This window comes from Bufo bufo, chromosome 1, assembly GCF_905171765.1.
Source record: "Bufo bufo chromosome 1, aBufBuf1.1, whole genome shotgun sequence".
NCBI lineage: Eukaryota > Metazoa > Chordata > Amphibia > Anura > Bufonidae > Bufo > Bufo bufo.
The window spans coordinates 741,197,372-741,217,301 of NC_053389.1; the positions used below are offsets into that span (position 1 = coordinate 741,197,372).

Genomic DNA, 19,930 nt, shown 5'->3' on the forward strand with positions numbered 1-19,930 from the left:
TTTAGACCATTTTGTACGCCTAAACCAGGCGTAGAAAATGATGAATGAGACTGGCCCGTCCCCTTCCCCAAGAGCACTTTTTTAGACATGAGCGGGGGAAAGTCGCAGATTCCGCCGCAATATATTGTGTGACAGAATCGGCACCAGATATACGCCACAAAAGTGGCTTATATCTGTTTATAAATGACTCCCTTAGTTCTGTACAGAAAATTCTATGTAAACAGATGCATCCTTTGAGATGTGACCACAGACACAAGCATGTAGACGCTCCCTTGATCCTTACGCCTCCATAGTTCTTGACAACCCTTTACCAGTTACCACTGAGACAACTAGATCTTGGGGACTATTAGTGTGTGTCTGCAAATTTTCTTCTGTCTTCTTACTTGTCTTACCATTCTCCTATTTCTTTTCTCCTCTTTATTTCATCCCTTTCTGGGACCCAGCTGTGGATAAACCTGTTGACTTGCAGGGTCAGGATCCCAGTCCTCCGCTGCATAAAACTCCTGACCCCTTCTTACCTCTTCCTATCTCTGAAACTCCAGGTAATAACACAGACACCAGAAAAGGGAACATTTCTCACTATTTTTGTTATTGATACACCAGTACTTCCCAACTAGTGTTTGCTGAAATCCCAGTTTTCCTCAAAACCACTGTGCTGTCTTTTTTTTGTTTTTACAGTAGGGATGGAAAGATTTCATGCTGCTCAAAGAGGGTGGAGGCAAATCATTTAACAGTCTTAGAATTCTTTTCCTGACCCCATACTGGGCCTTTTAGTCAAATATAGCAGAGAAAGTAGCAAATGTATGCGAAGAAGGCTATCAGTATGTTTTCGGAGTTTGTGAGGAAACCGGAGCCACCAGAAAAAAAACTGATTGAACCTCTGGGAGAGCGTACAAACTCCATGCAGGTGTTGCGCATAGCTGGATTCAAACTCAGATCTTTAGTGCTGCAAGGCACCAGTTCTAACCACCAAGCTATTATACTGATACATTGTGTGGCACGTTAAAGGGGTTCTTCCAAGCTTGACACTTAGCACATATCCAACAGACGGTCTTAGGACAGCCCCTTTAAGAGCACAGCATTAGAACAGTTTAAGTACATTCTGAAGACAATAGGGGCAATTAATTGAGACTGCCGTTTCATTCACTAGTATTCATTTTAAAGAAAATGCACTGGAGTAAATTTCATAAATTTATAAAGAGGCACAGGCCTCTTCAGAAATTTGCCACATTTCCTGGCCATTCGTGCACCAGAAAATATAGTCTATATGAGCTGGTGTAGATTTGTGCTTTAATTCATGCTAGTTCCTGGTGTAAATTATAGTAACTGTGGGACTGTCGGAGGTGGCGCCCCTTCTCACTACCCCTTGCCCATGTTTTCGATCTGCTGATGTTTCGGTTTCTTTTTGCGGTTTACATTTTCAGACTTCATGCACACGACTGTATCAGATTTGCAGATCTGCTAAATACTGATGCAGTGTATGTGCTGTCTGCATTTTTTTTTTCAGTTTGCGCCATAACCAGTGATATTGGGTATTCATCCTGTATAAATGTTCATATCTAAATAAAGCTTAACTTTTCATGACTAAGAGTCATCAAGTTATAATAAAGGCCTGTTTCACACTGGCGTTACTCGTTCAGGCAGGGGAACTACCGTGTACAGCCGTGCGGTGTCTGAAGTCTGCCTGGCCCCATTTGTCCAGCCGCCTCTCGGCATAGTTGCTGAGCTGCGGACGGATCTCCACCATTCACCATTATAGTGAATGAGGCCTGGTGGACTTCAGGCAGCGCACGGCTGTAGACGGTCATTACGGCAGGCTACTACCCTGTCGGAACGAGTAACGTCAGTGTGCAACAGGCCAAAGAGAATTCGGAAGAGGCTAGACTTATGTTGATGGTCTCCAGCAGATTTTATTTCTATATTGCACAGAGTAAAAAAAAGAAACACAAGAAATGAATAATGGGAATGTGTCATATACATGCAATATTTTATATTTGCTGACAGTATAGTTAATGTTGGTGATACCATACACATTAGATGAACACTGGCTAAACCCATCGATTTTTCAAAAGGTCTACTGACCATCTAATATGTGAGGAGGTAACCAGTCCTTCCCTGACATCTGGCAAGTTTGACTTCAACATGCCCAATCCCCTCTTCTCACCTGACTCAAACTCCTGCCAGAGGTGTCTGGCAGTGTGCCTATTGAGAACGCATGCACACTTGGCCAAACAGGACATGCATGCATTTGGGGGATCTTAGGAGGCATAGATGTTAGCCGACAGCTAGCCAAGGTGTATGGACACGGTGATGTTGATCGCATGGTCTTCTTATCAAAGGCTATGACATCTAGTCATACAGATGTAGCAGGGCTAGGTCTGTCATTTGGTCATGTATTTATCTGTGGATTTCCACAGATCTACAGGTAAACCTACTCCAATAGAGGCTTATCCAGGTTTACAAAAGAAAGTGTTAACATATTTTGCTCTGCTACGTCTGTAGAAATTTTAGCCTGTGTTTTCTATTCAGCATGCAGTAAAAGCACATGAACAGTTTTAGTCAGGAGACATGAATCGCGTTAAAGGGTTTCTGTCACCCCACAAAACTCTTCTTTTTTTTTTGGATAGTTAGATTCCTTATAGGGCGATATAGGAGAATATAATAGTCTTACTTACTTTCATGCGGCCGATTCTTTATAAAACGAAGTTTTATAATATGTAAATGAGGGCTCTACCAGCAAGTAGGGCGTCTACTTGCTGGTAGCCGCAGCAGCAATCCGCCCCCTCGCCGAGTTGATTGACAGGGCCAGCCGTGATCTCCTCCTCCGGCCGGCCCTGTCAGTAATTCAAAAATCGCGCGCCTCTGGTCATTCGGCGCAGGCGCTCTGAGATGAGGAGGCTCGTCTCCTCAGTGCGCCTGCGCCGATGACATCACCGAAAGAGAAGACGTCATCGGCGCAGGCGCACTGAGGAGACGAGCCTCCTCATCTCAGGGCGCCTGCGCCGAATGACCAGAGGCGCGCGATTTTTGAATTACTGACAGGGCCGGCCGGAGGAGGAGATCACGGCTGGCCCTGTCAATCAACACGGCGAGGGGGCGGATTGCTGCTGCGGCTACCAGCAAGTAGACGCCCTACTTGCTGGTAGAGCCCTCATTTACATATTATAAAACTTCGTTTTATAAAGAATCGGCCGCATGAAAGTAAGTAAGACTATTATATTCTCCTATATCGCGCTATAAGGAATATAACTATCCAAAAAAAAAAAAAGGAGTTTTGTGGGGTGACAGAAACCCTATAAAGTATTTACAGTATTGTTTGTGCTTTTTTTTTTTTTTTTAGGAATGTATTTAAAGTGTACCTCATAGATTGTAAGCTCTTGCGAGCAGGGCCCTGACTCCTAGTGTTTCCGTTGCATATTAGCCAGTTAGTTTTGTTTCGTACATGAACCCTATGAATTTGTAAAGCGCTGCGGAATATGGTGGCGCTATATAAATACATTTTATTATTATTATAGTATCACCTCTATTTTTGCACGCGATTTCTTGTTTTGTTCAAATCTGCAAGCAAAAACATCCATGAGTACAAAAACATACATGAGGGCCTTTACTGGCTAGCCATGCAGTGGAGGACTTCGATGCATGCGATACAGCATTGTCCTGCATAAAAATAATGGTTTCTTGAAAGATGCAGACTTTTTCCTGTAGCACTGTTTGAAGAACTTGTCCCCACCTCCACCTTGCTGACCCGTGAGTCGAAGTCGAGCTCTTTGCCCGTTACTGATCCGGCCATGAGCCCATCCGTCTGGTCTGTCAAGTCACCCTCATGTCATCATTCCATAAAACGTTTGAAAAATCTGTCTTCAGATATTTCTTGGCCCAGTCTTGACGTATCAACTTCTGTGCCTTGTTTAGTGGTGGTTGAGTTTCGAGCTTCCTTACATTGGCCATGTCTCTGAGCACTGAACATCTTGTAATGGGCACTACAGGAAGGTTGCAGTTCTGGAATATGACGGCACTGGAGTATAACTGGTTCCTGGTCGCTTCACGTTTGATTCTTCTTTTATCTTTGGCAGTTAATTTGCATCTTTTTTTATATTTTTCAACAAGTTTCTTGTAACGCTGTTGACTATTACAAAGAAACGTTTGATGGTTCTGTGATCACACCACCTTATCCTAGCAATTTCAAGAGTACTGCAAAGACTTAACAGTTTTTGAATTTTCAGAGTCAATTCAATATATATACAGTACAGACCAAAAGTTTGGACACACCTTCTCATTCAAAGAGTTTTCTTTATTTTCATGACTATGAAGGCATCAAAACTATGAATTAACACATGTGAAATTATATACATAACAAACAAGTGTGAAACAACTGAAAATATGTCATATTCTAGGTTCTTCAAAGTAGCCACCTTTTTGCTTTGAGTACTGCTTTGCACACTCTTGGCATTCTCTTGATGAGCTTCAAGAGGTAGTCCCCTGAAATGGTCTTCCAACAGTCTTGAAGGAGTTCCCAGAGATGCTTAGCAGTTGTTGGCCCTTTTGCCTTCACTCTGCGGTCCAGCTCACCCCAAACCATCTCGATTGGGTTCAGGTCCAGTGACTGTGGAGGCCAGGTCATCTGGCGCAGCACCCCATCACTCTCCTTCATGGTCAAATAGCCCTTACTTTCAAAGTTTTCCCAATTTTTCGGCTGACTGACTGACCTTAATTTCTTAAAGTAATGATGGCCACTCGTTTTTCTTTACTTAGCTGCTTTTTTCCTGCCATAATACAAATTCTAACAGTCTATTCATTAGGACTATCAGCTGTGTATCCACCTGACTTCTCCTCAACGCCACTGATGGTCCCAACCCCATTTATAAGGCAAGAAATCCCACTTATTAAACCTGACAGGGCACACCTGTGCAGTGAAAACCATTTCAGGGGACTACCTCTTGAAGCTCATCAAGAGAATGCCAAGAGTGTGCAAAGCAGTAATCAAAGCAAAAGGTGGCTACTTTGAAGAACCTAGAATATGACATATTTTCAGTTGTTTCACACTTGTTTGTTATGTATATAATTCCACATGTGTTAATTCATAGTTTTGATGCCTTCAGTGTGAATCTACAATTTTCATAGTCATGAAAATAAAGAAAACTCTTTGATTGAGAAGGTGTGTCCAAACTTTTTGTCTGTACTGTGTGTATGTGTGTATATATATATATATTTTTTTTTTTTTTTTTTTTTTGCCTAATAATTATGCACAGCCTTGATCTCCTTAGGCCATATCCTTCCTCATTACATAAATACACATCACCTGATATGCTTCAATCTAATATGAATTCAAGTTTATACAGCTTGGAGTTGTAAAATATGCATAAAAATTATATGGTCAAAATATTCACTTTCATAACAATTGTGTACACAGTGTAGATGCCATCAAAATTCAAGGGACTCTTTGGATATGGCTGTGCCGAGCACCACTTATCTGCCACCTGCAGCAGTTTTTCTGCCTTTCACCTGCATGCTGTGCCCTAAGCTTTGCTTGTCCTTTATGAAATGTTCTTTTGTTATCCTACTTTATGTTATCTTTTTTTTTTTTTTTTTTTCTTCCTGCTTTACCCAGAGAAATTGATTGAGGGTCTCAAATCTCCAGAGCCGCAGCTTCTGCTTCCTCACCTTGTTCAGCTGGCAGATCCTTTTGGGAGCACCTCTGAGGCTGTGAATGGTAAAGACCTGAGGGATGGGGCAGCATATAACTTTATGATTATATATGAGATGTTAATGTATGACTTCACAGTATCGGCAACCATTTTGTGTGTAGAAACCATGCTTTAAAAGACAGGAATAGTTACAGAAAAGTGCAAAAAAAACAACAACTTTTGCCTGTTTGAGCTTTTACAATAATTTTTATTAAGCAAAAAAACATAATCTTTTCTTTTTTTTTCTATCATTTTTTTATTTCTTTTTTTGTCTTTGAAAAATATCCTCCTGTGCAGACTACAAGTAACTCTTCCATATTTTTTTATTTTCTTCTAAGATAAAGAAAGTAGAGTAGACAGATTGAGTGGAGTAACATGACTGCATGATTAGACTACACAGGATTTGTTTGTAGTCTGTTACCATGGAGACACATGTGTCTAAATAGCAGCTGTAGATACAAAACTGAATATATTTTATTAATGAAAACAAATTATTAAGTTTTTTTAATGTAGCAATGGTTGCAAAAGTTTACATGCCCTTTGTTCCTTTGGGTTTTTAAAGGAATTCTTTAGTCTTATATCAAAATAAACATAGTTGTAGTTGTATAGTATACAGTTACACAACTTTAAAGGGAGTCTGTCACCACTTCTGTATGGTTTTAAACTATTCCTGATGCACTATTGTTCTCATATCCCAATCCCAAACATACCGTTATATGCTTATATGATGTATATCCGCTGTTCCCATTTGAATTAAGTCCCGCTCTTCCCCTCTGCACCTTTACTCCACCTCCCTCCGCTCCTGATGTCATCAGGTCACTATTGGAAATCTCACGCAGTTGCACATCTCGTCTCTGTGTGATCTCTTCTTCCATGTTCACTGAACTGAACACATGTGCAGTTCAGTTGTTGATACTGCTTCCCACAGAAGGGCACAGACAGCGCATGTGCAAACAGAGCTAAGGTATGCACCTGCGCTAAATTTCAAGTGGTGGTTAGATGACGCCAGGAACGGAGGGAGGTGGAGTAAAGGTGCAAACGGGAGGAGCAGGTCTTAATTCAAATGGGAGCAGCTGGGCTCTGTTGCCGATGGGTACAGCCCCTTTTATTGTAATTTGCATATGGATCAAAAGCTGTGGGTTTTTTTTGGGGGGGGGGGGTGGGCAATAAACATTGAGAATAGTACATAGAGCAAACCTCCCAATTATTTGGAAGGTCAAAGAGGGGCACTTATGGTTTTTCCATTTTTCCTGCATATCTATACAGTTCAATGGTTTTCTTCTACACAATTGCGCCAAAAATATCTGAATATTGAAGTGTCTGAAATACAAATACAAGGCGGGCACTAATATACAGATAGGAACCATAGAAACACTTTCTGGATCAATATTGTAAAAGTAATAATACAAATGTGTACTTTGATAAAAAAAAGGACATTAAAGGCTAGGTACACCTTTTGGAGGCAATTTTACTCATTTTTGGCTAAAAATCTTATTTTTAATTGGCCTTTATTAAAAATATTGAGCCATTCTGTCACAAAGGGTTAACTGTTTTTCTAGCTGTGCGCATACTACTTTCACTTTGTGTGGTCATCTAATAAACCTCATCTCTAAACTTCTTAGAGGTCATAAACACTTATTTAAGCCACATTCTTATCAGTAAGATGAGAACTAAGCTATAATGAGTGTTTATAGGGTCAGAGAGCAGAGATAAGGAGCCCGTCTGCTCCCCAGATGACAGAAAAGACAAAAAATCCACAGGCTTCTACTACTAAGACCCTTGATGGGCCAACTGAAAAGCGAAACCGTATATTTGGCAAATAGAGGCATCCGCTGTCCAGCATTGTGTTGTAGAAGTCAAGAAACAGCTCATATATTACAAAGGAATGACCTTTTCTAGTAAGATAATTCTCTCATGGCTCCCTTGTCAGGTTTGAACAGCGACTTACACTTGCCTCTATTATGAAGGAAGACTTTTATTTCTTACAGTGTGATCTTTAGAGAGAGCACATTTCCGCTGAATAATGTCAGCAGTGAACTTGTGCTAAATGCCACATATTAAATGTCTGGCAGATATGTACTGTTTCACTGATAAGCTCCTGACCTGTGGTGTTCACTTTGTGTTAGGGATGTGTTCTATAGATAATGAATCATCTCAGAGGCTGGTGAAGACGTAATGCTCTAGCAATGTCGTAGAAATACCGCCAAATATAGAACTCCTGTATTTGAATATTCACGTTGCTAGTAATTAAAGGGTTTCTCCAAGATTTTTATATTGATGGCTTTTTCTCAGGGTTGGTCATTAATATCAGATTGGCGAGGATTCAACTCCCAGCAACCCCTTCCCCTCTTACTGGGCAATAGGACGTCATATTCATGATGCAGGTAGTTCTATCACTGCCCACATCAGACCACAGTAGTTAACCTTGTGTGGTCAGTTACATTAAATGTGCTTTTTCCCCCCCCCAATGGAGCATTGCCCGAAAAGAAGTCTCCATACAGTACTGAGTCTCCTCAATCAGAGCCTGTGCTTCCCTGAGCTGGATGTGAGGCATGTCATTCATCCAGCCAATACGCTGCTATGTATTGATGAGGAGCAAGAACCCCAAAATAGTGCTGTCTAAGGATAGGAGCTTGTTTGGCTACTATTTACCCATGTCGCATGGCCTTAAATGGCCATCAGTATCAGTTTGGTGGGGGTGCAACACCCGGGACCCCCACTGATCAGCTGTTTGAGGAGGCACCAGTGCTTGCAGTAGCGTCTCGGCCTTCTCGCAGCTTTTCCTAGGGCATGTGACGTCACGTTCATCAATCACATGGCCTGGCGTAGCTCAGCCCCATTGAAATGAAGGGAGCTGAGCTGCTATACGAAGCAAAGCCGCTCTACAATGTACGGTGCTATTCTTGGTGAGCAGGGAGAAGGCCGCTGCGCTACTGCCAGTGCTGGTGCCTTCTCAAATAGCTTATTGGCGGGTCCCAGGTGTCTGACCCCCTCTGATCAGATACTAATGACCTATCTCCATCAGTGAGATCAGTCTCTTCAGTGAGCCAGTACCACCCCAGTACTGCATGAAAACACAAGTAGTCTTAAAGAGGTTGCCCAGGCATATTCATCTGCCTAATCGAGTATGAAGAGATGCAACTGTACACTAGGTAGTCTGGCTGGTGGGGCAACCATCTGATGTCCAGTGAGTGTTCGGCATGAGTCTCTTTGTAATTAATGGGTCCCTTTCTAATTAATGCACAATAGGCCATCAATAGTAAAATTCTGGATTACCGCTTTAAGGAAAGGTTGAGTTTCATTATAAAATGGTTTCCTTGTTCATGGTGCAGGGAACTATTATATTTTTGAGGGAGAAAAAAGACTGCTAAGGAAACCAAGATGTTTGGCGTAAGTCTTAATCCTTATTTCCACCATGGTGGTTGTGAGGTAGCCAGAGTTGTAATTTATAGTTGATGTTTATTATCATGGCCCTTAAAGAGAAAAATTAGGAAATCATGGCTGCTTTCTGGATTTTCGTAGTTTTGTGTACAAAATGTGTTCTTTAATGCGTTTTAATAGTCGCTTTTCATAGACGTTCCTCGATGAACAGTGCCTGGAGGGACGCGGAAATAAAACTAACTTACTAGAGTCATGTAACATACCAAGGCTGTTAATACTTTCACTCTGGCCCCCACAAATGCAATTTTCCAAGGCGCTCTGTATACTAGGTCCTTAACTTCAAACAAAATACACAATGGCTGTATGTTACTGGCATGTACAGGAGAACTTATTAACATGATTATCCCTTCTGTGACATCACTTCCTGCTCTGCTGCAATTGGCTGGAATTGTACCTCCCAGACTTCCTGCTCTGCCCATCCACTGCACATAATACTTGTAAGGGCTCATTCAAATGGCCATATGCTGTCCGCAAAAATGCGGATCCGTTTTTTTTTGCGGATTAGATGCTGTCCCATTCATTTCTATGGGGGCCCTTTTCTTCCATTGCACAGCTCTGCAAAAAAATGAAACATGTCCTATACTTGTCAGTGAAAATCAGGACATGGCCCTATTGAAGTCTATAGATCATCAAAAAAACGGTATGCAATCCGTTTTTTATTTTTTTTGCGGACATGCTGAACTGTCTGCACGGATCTGCATTTTTGCAGACAAAATACGGCCGTCTGAATGAGCCCTAATACTGAGAGCTCTCTGCCCCCAGTCAGCTATTTCTCTTTGCTTTCTGGTCCAAATTTGAAGTCTTTGAGGTGCAGCTTCCATCAATAGCAGTCATGTCGGACAGGAGACATTTTTTTGAGTGCACCAGAAAAATGTAGCACTATTTGGGGTTCTAGTGACCTATTATACGCAAGTCAGATTCGCATCAGAAGAGATCTTAGCTGGGATATGTGAGCCACACAACCCACTATTTTGAGAACTTATGGGCTGCAGCTCTGGTTTTCTGAGATACATTGCTGTGGAATTGCTGAGCTGACAGACCCTTAACTGTATAATCCATGAGGCATTATAGAGATGGCTGTATAAACTGAAGATTATCTGTGTAGGATATGCAACTGCTAATCTCTAATACTAAGTCTGGTCCTGAACCTTTGGGATTTCTCACGTGTTTCATTTCTACTTTTGTCATCTACTCCCCTCTTCTACTTGGTGACCTCCACTTCTACTATCCTTCACCATACAAGGGAAGACAGAGCCTGTGGTGGAAAGCCTCATTCCTGGGCTGGAGCCTCCCATGCCTCAGCGCCTCTCTTCCCAGGCAGACTCCATTACATCAAATCGCACAGGTTGGTGCTAGATGTTGTCGTAGAATAGTCAGCTTTTTGAATATGGAGATGCTGAAAGTTTTTTGCCAGGGTCATTTCACTGAAGGATCAGCGTTCTCAGAAATATGTGAATAGATGATTGGCACTCTATCTCCGGAATCACAATGGAGCATATTGATAAAGAATATATACTTTATTCTAAATTGTTCACCCAAGATAATAAAACACACGCTAAAATCTAATCAATGAAATATAAACTTATACCCAAGATCCCGATCCCTCAGCAACCAACTGTAAGTCAGCGGGTTTATACCCAAGTGCATGAGAAAGGGGTAAACTGTTATACACATATGAATGATCGCAGTCACAGCACCAGCAGGGATATTTGATAGGTCTCAAACAAGTGAGTATTGATAAAAAAAGTCTTGGATAAGTAAGCCTTACCGTCAATGTAACCAATATACATTATATACTCTACAATATATACTTACCTCAATACCTTAATAAATGAACAAATGAAAGGTCACAAGGACGGACATTGCCGCATCAATTCATTGCTGTTTGTCATCAAGGGACCATTCAAAGGATACATATTCTATCATTTGGGGACTATTCCCACTATATACTGGATTATTCTCATCCATACTATATAGTGTACGATCAGATACACTACAAGTTCTATACTACTTCTATGAATTTTTTATATATTACGTTTATATTTCATTGATTATATTAGCGTGTGTTTTATTATCTTGGGTGGACAATTTAGAATAAAGTATATATTCTTTATCCCTATGCTCCATTGTGATTCTGGAGATAGTGCCAATCATCTATCCACATTGATTTGTTTGTGTTTGGGTGAACCATATTGATTAGAGCACCAATTCCTGATAGTCAGCCAGTGAGCCACCCAATCTCTTTTTTTTATTTTACTTTGATTTTGTTCACAGAAATATATTTTGAATGATGTCATTAAGCTGGTCTGTATACCAAGTGGTGCTCTGCCTTCAACCATTTCCATCTCGCAATCTCCGTTCATACACTTGTCATTTTGTATAGTCTCATCTGTGAAATGTATTCTTTTTTCTTAACTAACCACTGACTTTTCTTGCCTAACTACTTACAACCATTTGTTCCTGTTGAAGATAGACCTAGGAAAACTGTAGGCCCACCTTTTCCTCAAATGTGCAGGAAGTGGCTGCCTCATAAGCTTGACACTGCTGGTCTAAAAAAGGATCAAGCATAAAGTATATTTCCTTTTGGTTCATTGACTGCATGTGAGAATCTGACAGCCCAAGAAGATATGAGGTCTATGGCCTTCTGTTCTGTTACACTTTGTCTCCCTGTTGTAGGGGAGCCTTAAAGATACATGCCAGGATTTTTAACCTTTGCCTATATAGTGCAGGATAGACCTGTCTTATTTGGTGTGCCATTTGTGGGTTGTCTGCCATACTGATCCCCCCAATATGTTTTTTTTTTCTAATGAATCCTACATTTCCCATCACATCTGGCTTTGCAGAGACAAAAGGGGCAGAGTCTCACCGCACTGCTCTGAGTCCTTTGTAAGGTCAGCCAAATTAGTGACACAGAGCTGCTGTCCCCTCACACTGCAGGGTCACCATGTTTTCCTATGTCATGCAGTTTGAGCCTGTCTGCCCTATCTGTCATGTCATCTCTCTTTAACCTGTCAGCTCTTACAAACAGGAGGCAGGGAGACTAGTCTGAAGCTACATCTCATAAAACTACACTGGAGAGTCAACAAACACAGATGATACAGAAAGTGTGAGTCAGGAGGTTTATATGGCTGCAGCTAATTACTGTATACATTCACCTGCTCTGTATCTCCACTTATGGTCCTTTAGATAGGGAAGACATTATTGGGGTCATTTATCAAACTGGTTTAAAGTAGAACTGGCTTGGGCTACTTTCACACTTGCAGCAGAGTGATCCGGCAAGCATTTCCGTGGCCGAACTGCCTGCCCGATCCGGGAAAACGTATGCCAACTGATGGCATTAGTAAGACTGATCAGGATCCTGATAAGTCTTAAAAATGCCTAATCAGTCAAAAAAATGCATTGAAATGCCAGATCCGTATTTCCGGTGTCATCCGGTGTCAACCTTTTTTTTTCAGTCTGCGCATGCGCAGACCGGAAGGACGAATCCGGCATTCCGGTATTTTGAATGCACTAATACATTCTTATGGGAAAAAATGCCTGATTCGGCTTTAAGGCAAGTCTTCAGTTTTTTTCGCCGGAGATAAAACCGTAGCATGCTGCGGTTTTATTTTTTGCCTGATCAGTCAAAACGACTGAACTGAAGACATCCTGATGCATCCTGAATGGATTACTCTCCATTCAGAATGCATTAGGATATACCTGATCAGTTCTTTTCCGGTATAGAGCCCCTGTGGCGGAACTCTATGCCGGAAAAGAAAAACTTTAGTGTGAAAGTACCCTTAGTTGCCCATAGCAACCAATCGGATTACACCTTTCATTTTTGACAGCTCCTTTGGAAAATGAAAACTGTAATTTGGTTGCTATGAGCAACTAAGCCAGTTCTACTTCACACCAGTTTGATAAATGACCCAATATATCTTTAACCGAATACAGAGATATACAGAGGAACACGAAGGGTGGAGAGGGGCGGGCCTTAGAGCTGCCAGGAGAGATTTGATTGGTGGTGATGTCATCCTGTAGTTTACAGGAAGTCAGCCACGTGGGGGAAGAGACCAAGTTCCTGTTTACACATTAGAGTAAGCTCTGGGCTGCTGGTCACATGTGAGGTCACATGACTAGATTCCCATAATGAAAAGGCTAAAAATGTATTGATGCATCTGAGTTAGGGCTCATTCAGACGGCCGTATGCTGTCCGCAAAAATACTGAATGCTATCCGTTTTTTTGCGGATCCGCAAAAAAACGGATCTGCAAAAAAACGGATAGCATTCAGTATTTTTGCGGACCCATAGACTTCAATGGGGCCATGTCCTGATTTTCACGGACAAGTATAGGACATGTTTCATTTTTTTTGCGGATCCGCTAAAAAACGGATAGCATTCAGTATTTTTGCGGACAGCATACGGCCGTCTGAATGAGCCCTTAGGGTGTAAAGAATAGTAGTAGTATGCCATAGGAGTATTTGCTTACATTTCCATACTGCATGGAATTTATACTGAATCCTTCATTCCATCATTTTATTCCATAGCAAGCCTGTGATTACCTAGACTGACCTCCATGCTTCTAACACTTTACCTTCCTTTTAATGCTGCTCTCTGGAATCTCCAGACTCCCTCACCGGTGAGGACTCTTTGCTTGACTATTCTATTCTGTCTAACCCCGCGGCCGACCTCCTTGATGAGTTTGCTCCAGTAACTCTTTCTGCTCCAGCATCTGCAGGTAATACTGAACATTCTGTGGTATCGTACTGTACTTTTACCTTTCATATTTGGTATATACATGCAGTATTTGTGTGTATGTCTGTGTGTGTGTGTGTGTGTGTGTGTGTGTGTGTGTGTGTATGTGTGTGTATATATATATATTACGCAACACTTTCGGTTTTGCTTCCTTTTTACATGAGCTGAACTCAAAGATCTGAAACCTTTTCTACATACACAAAAGACCCCTTACTCTCAAATATTGTTCACAAATCTGTCTAAATCTGTGTTAGTGAGCACTTCTCCTTTGCCGAGATGATCCATCCCACCTTACAGGTGTGGCATATCAAGGTGCTGATTAGACAGCATGAATATTGCACAGATGTGCCTTAGACTGCCCACAATAAATGACCACTTTGAAATGTGCAGTTTGATCACACAGCACAATGCCACAGATGTCGTAACATTTGAGAGAGCTGCAATTGGCATGCTGACTGCAGGAATGTCTACCAGAGCTGTTGCCCGTGCAATGAATGTTTATTTCTCTACCATAAGCCGTCTCCAGAGAATTGGCAGTACATCCAACCGGCCTCACAACCAGCATGTTCACCTCCATGATCGTCTGAGACCAGCCACCCGGACAGCTGCAGCAACAATCAGTTTGCATAACCAAAGAACTTTTGCACAAACTGTCAGAAACCATCTCAGGGAAGCTCATTTGCATGCTTGTCGTGCTCATTGGGGTCTGGACCTGACTGCAGTTCGTCGTTGTAACTGACTTGAGTCGGCAAATGCTCACATTCGATGCCGTCTGGCACATTGGAGAGGCGTTCTGTTCACGGATGAGTCCCGGTTTTTATTGTTCAGGGCAAATGGCAGACAGCGTGTGTGGCATCGTGTGGGTGAGCGGTTTGCTGATGTCAACGTTGTGGATCGAGTGGCCCATGGTGGTGGTGGGGTTATGGTATGGGCAGGTGTATGTTATGGACCATGAACACAGGTGCATTTTATTGATGGCATTTTGAATGCACAGAGATACCGTGACGAGATCCTGAGGCCCATTGTTGTGCCATTCATCCACGACCATCACCTCATGTTGCAGCATGATAATGCACGGCCCCATATTGCAAGGATCTGTACACAATTCCTGGAAGCTGAAAACATCCCAGTTCTTGCATGGCCAGCATACTCACCAGACATGTCACCCATTGAGCATGTTTGGGATGCTCTGGATCGGCGTATACGACAGCGTGTTCCAGTTCCTGCCAATATTCTGCAACTTCGCACATCTATTGAAGAGGAGTGGACCAACATTCCACAGGTCACAATCAACAACCTGATCAACTCTATGCGATGGAGATGTGTTGCACTGCGTGAGGCAAATGGTGGCCACACCAGATACTGACTGGTTTTCTGACCCACACTCTAGTAAGGCAAAACTGTGCACATTTCAGAGTGTCCTTGTATTGTGGGCAGTCTAAGGCACACCTGTGCAATATTCATGCAGTCTAATCAGCACCTTGATATGATTATCTCGGCAAAGGAGAAGTGCTCACTAACACAGATTTCGACAGATTTGTGAACAATATTTGAGAGTGATGGGTCTTTTGTGTATGTAGAAAATGTTTCAGATCTTTGAGTTCAGCTCATGCAAAATGGGAGCAAAACCGAAAGTGTTGTGTTTATATTTTTGGTCAGTGTGTGTGTGTGTGTGTGTGTGTGTGTATATATATATATATATATAATATATATATATATAATATATCATTCATCTGTTTTTCCTGTAAGACCTAGAAGTGAAGCTATCACTGTCCATACATGGGGTGAGCAGTGGGTTGCATAGTGTGCAAATTATGAATACTTCCAAAATGGAGATCTCTAGGCACTGTTTGCTGCTCATGCACTGCCCTCAAGATTGGCCAAGGACCAGGTGTGCCAGCCACCACTGGTGTCATAGAGATACCTGTCTATCCGTTTTCCCTAGTGATCATCAAATGCATAATGAGCTAAAGAAACACTAAAGGCAAAACCAACATATTGGAGGAGCTTTACTAAGCTAAATGCGCCAGAATTGTATGTACGAGTGGATATACCATGTACATTTATTATGTGTTTTAGACATTTAGTGTCTCACAAGACAAGGTGGTGTGGCTTGTAGGTAAAATGGGCATGGCTTAGCTTAAAAAAGGATTCAACTTAAAATGCCACACCGTGCAGAGTAATTTTGATGCAACATAAGCCAATTAATAGGTGGAGTGAAGTTAGACAAAAGGATCTAACATGTCTAGCAAGATGCACCAAATTTATTATACAGCATCAGCCACGGTGATAAATTTGACACATATTTATACTGTCTGGTCTAAGTTTACACTGTCTAAATATTCCACAGGATTAGTAAATCTACCCCATTTGTTTACCTCTCGTGCAGGGCCTGAAGAGGTGGTGACACCAAAGAGTGAATCACTAGCTGGGGATAACTTAACTGATCGTGAGGGTCCGACTTGTGGGACCTCCACCGATCCTGAGGAAAGGGGTCCCGTTCCCCTATCTTGATGGTGCAGCAAGTCGTCCATGCTCCCTGCTGCTTCATTCATTCTCTATGGGACTGCTGGAATTAGTCAAGCATTGTACTTGGCGATCTCCAACAGTCCCAAGTAACGGCAGGGCACATGCTCAGTCTGCTGTATGTCGGAATGGCGCAATGGGATACTCCTCATGATTACTGGAGGTCCCAGTGATTGGACACTTACCGGTTAGTTGGTTATTCCCTACCCAGTAGATAGAGGATAACTTTTTATCCTGACACTACCCTTTGAAGAAAAGGAAAATCTTAGGTTGGACCTTGACAGAGGATTCTCTGTAAAACCATGTTTCATTTTTAGATAATGACTTTGAGACAGTATTTCTCTGTGGGCTTCTGAAGATTTATTTTTATCTTTGCATCTATAGCATTAGATGGTTGTTTGGCTTTTACATTAGTGCATCTTTAATTATTTATCAGTCTAAATTAAATGTAAAGAAATGTGCCGAGGAAGTGTACCCGTCCCTATCGTCTCCATTACAGGTTATATACACATTCACCAACGAAACTTTATTTATTGTTCCAACAACTCTAAAAACAAGCAACTAAATTAAAAAGGTTGTAATTAAACATTTCCTGTCGTTTTTGCTTCTACAGCTTCTATGTAAACTATTCATCTCCATGGTAACAGACAACAAAACGTCTGTGACATATGATCCTACATGCAGTCTCATACTTCTTTCTTAGTTATACCTCACTTTCGGTGGGCTAACCAGAAGTAGAGGAGAGTTGGAAAGGGAATGTGACTTCAGGATCAGACTGCACAAGGTCTGTTTGTTGTCTGTTACCATGGAGGCATATTCCTGTAGAAACATAGAAACAAAACGTTAGAAAATTTTTAATCAAGATCTATTACAAGGTTGTTTTGTACGTATTTTTCTTTTTATTTTGGATGCGTTGTGACAATTGTGAAGGTGGACATGACATTACTCATTATTATACATTGTGTGATATAAGTTGGGTCTTTTGGAATATTCCCTTTTTGATAGTAAGTAGTAATAGTAAGTAGTGAGCCTGATGATTTCATACATCCAGCTTTTTGTTCATGCATCCTTTATTGCAGCTTTCATATTAGCGTTTTGGTTTTTAAGTGATTTTATTTCTGTACGTTTTCAGCAACAACATTTAAGGCTCCATTCACTCGTCCTTGGAATGGGTCCGCATCCGTTCCGCAATATCCGGAACGGGTGCGGACCCATTCATTCTCAATGGGGCAAGAATGGATGCGAAGAGCACTCAGTATGCTCTCCGCATCCGCATTTCTGGAACTCGGCCTCAATCTTCCGGTCCGCAGCTCCGGAAAAAAATAGAACATGTCCTATTCTTGGCCGCAATTGCAGACAAAAATAGGCAGTTCTATAAGGGTGCCGGCCAGGTGTATTGAGGATCCCCAATACACCACAGACTTGTGAATGGACCCTTATAGTAACTTGTTTTGTACTGTCTCGTGGCCATATAGTTGTTTGGTAAAACCTGCAAGTAGCTGGTGCAGTAGTTTTCTTTCTCGCCCATTTCCTTGGGGGACACAGGAGACCTTGGTATAGCTCAGCTCTCTAGGAGGCGTGACACTAAGTGAAAACTGTTTAAGCCCCTCCTCCAGCAGCTATACCCTCAGCCTGGATAGAGAGACTGCCAGTTTTTGCTTAGTGTCCAAGGAGGCAGGACACTCCCTGCTCTGCAGGGCTGTTTTCTCCTTGTTGTTTAAATTTTGAATGGCGGCCCCTCTTGTTCCGAGCCTTCTGTCCTTCCCCAGGACAGGGCTGTTCTCCATCCCATCCCTTCCTTCCTTCTGAAGGTGGTATCTGCCTTTCATCTCAACGAGGCTATCGTCCTCCCCTTCCCACCCCCGGGAACAGACACTTCACCGATTGGACATTGTTCGGGCCTTGCAGTTTTACTTGGAGATCACCGGCAATTGTCAACGCTCGGACTCTTGTGTTTCCAGGAGGTCCGCGCAAAGGTTTGACGGCCTCCAGGGTGGGTTTCCCCCGCTTCATCAGAATGGCTATTGCGGAGGTTGCCGCACCAAGGGCAGGGTTCCGTCTTCGGTGTCACTGTTCATTTCACCAGAGCGGTCGGTGCATCCTGGGCCGGAGACATGGGCTTTGGCCGCGCAATTGTGCAAGACGGCCACCGGTCTTCCTTGCTCGCCTTACCAAGTTCTACAGGGTGCATACTTGGGCTTCGGCAGATGCTGCCTTGGGCCGCCTGGGTTTGCAGGCGGCGGTTTCTTGATGCCTTCGGGTGCATCGCCTTGGAGCTGTGGTCCCCCCCTCTTGGACTGCTCTCGGACGTCCCAAGGTCTTCTGTGTCCCCCAAGGAAAATGGGCGAGAAAACGAGATTTTTGTATAACTTACCAGTAAAATCTCTTTCTCGCTCTTCCTTGGGGGACACAGCACCCACCCATTCATTGTTTTTTCTACACGGTTTCCGGACTTGTTTTACCCCATTGGGTAGTTGGCTTGTTGGTTCCACTTGTTGGACATTGCCTTTTCTCACTACTTGGACACGCAACTGGCAGTCTCTCTCTCCAGGCTGAGGGGCTGCTAGAGGAGGGGCTTAACAGTTTTCACTTAGTGTCACGCCTCCTAGGGAGCTGAGCTATACCCAAGGTCTCCTGTGTCCCCCAAGGAAGAGCAAGAAAGAGATTTTACTGGTAAGTTATACAAAAATCTCGTTATTCCATGTAGTTATATCACTGCATGCTTGTATGTATTATGTTCATGTATGTCTGTGTTATTTATATGAGTGTTAAGGCAAAGTTTTATCCTTAAAAGCCATTTAGAGGCCTACAGGCTTATATAAAGCTGTCCATAGAGTTTTGAGAGTGGAATCTACTTATAATCAAATGTCTGTGGGGCCTGCCAGAATCGTATCTGATGGTTGGCATCAAGGGAAACGTAGATTGGCACGGGCTGAATTTTCCAGATTGTTTCCAAGAAAGATGAGAGGATACTAGAAACATCTACTGCCACTTATCTCCCTATTCTATTCAAATAACCTGCATGTTCAACCAAGCTGCAATTTAGGGGAGATTGATATCAACCAAGAAGTGGTTTGACCAACAGCTTTCTAATGTTTTTCACCAATGAGTGATTTTAGCATCATCAAGTCCATGTCTCATCGGACCTGATTCTGTAGAAACACCGCCCATAGCGTTCTCATACTGCATCTCCTCTAATGTGAGACTGTACGGTTACGTATATTGCTTGAGTGACCTATCCTGTTGTCCAGTTAAGACAAGCCATTTTCATATAGTCTGAGTTAATAGTGGGGGGTCTAATGTTTAGTATCTGCACCTCTTACAAAGTGTTGGAGATTGTTGATGCTGCAGGGAAATGGAACACTTACTGACCCATTTCCCAGCCTTCAACAATTTTGGAGGCCACTGAATACAGTGATAAAGATTACTATGTTCTGATTATATATTGGTGTGCACAATTTTATGATCTAATTATACCATCGTTATCATCACACCCCCCCCCCCATTCTCCATTAATAAGAATAACGTTTCATATGATATTATAC

General features: G+C 42.3%; 1 protein-coding gene across 14 annotated transcripts in view; it reads left to right on the forward strand.

Annotated features, from left to right (window-relative positions):
- Window positions 1–19,930, forward strand: part of AAK1 (AP2 associated kinase 1) — a 112,889-nt gene that overhangs the window by 73,333 nt on the left and 19,626 nt on the right. For 4 of the 14 annotated variants that reach the window (XR_005775636.1, XM_040414437.1, XM_040414436.1 and 1 more), the window contains exons 16-19: window positions 444–542; window positions 5,609–5,710; window positions 10,369–10,470; window positions 13,732–13,842. The exons of 2 other annotated variants lie outside the window; for them this stretch is intronic. Coding sequence is in view for 11 of the 12 variants with exons in the window: in XM_040414437.1 (XP_040270371.1) it covers window positions 444–542; window positions 5,609–5,710; window positions 10,369–10,470; window positions 13,732–13,842 (414 nt within the window). In the remaining variant the exon portion in view is untranslated. The remainder of the gene's footprint in view (window positions 1–443; window positions 543–5,608; window positions 5,711–10,368; window positions 10,471–13,731; window positions 13,843–19,930) is intronic. 8 more of the 14 variants (XM_040414439.1, XM_040414449.1, XM_040414441.1 and 5 more) reach the window with 7 other exon arrangements.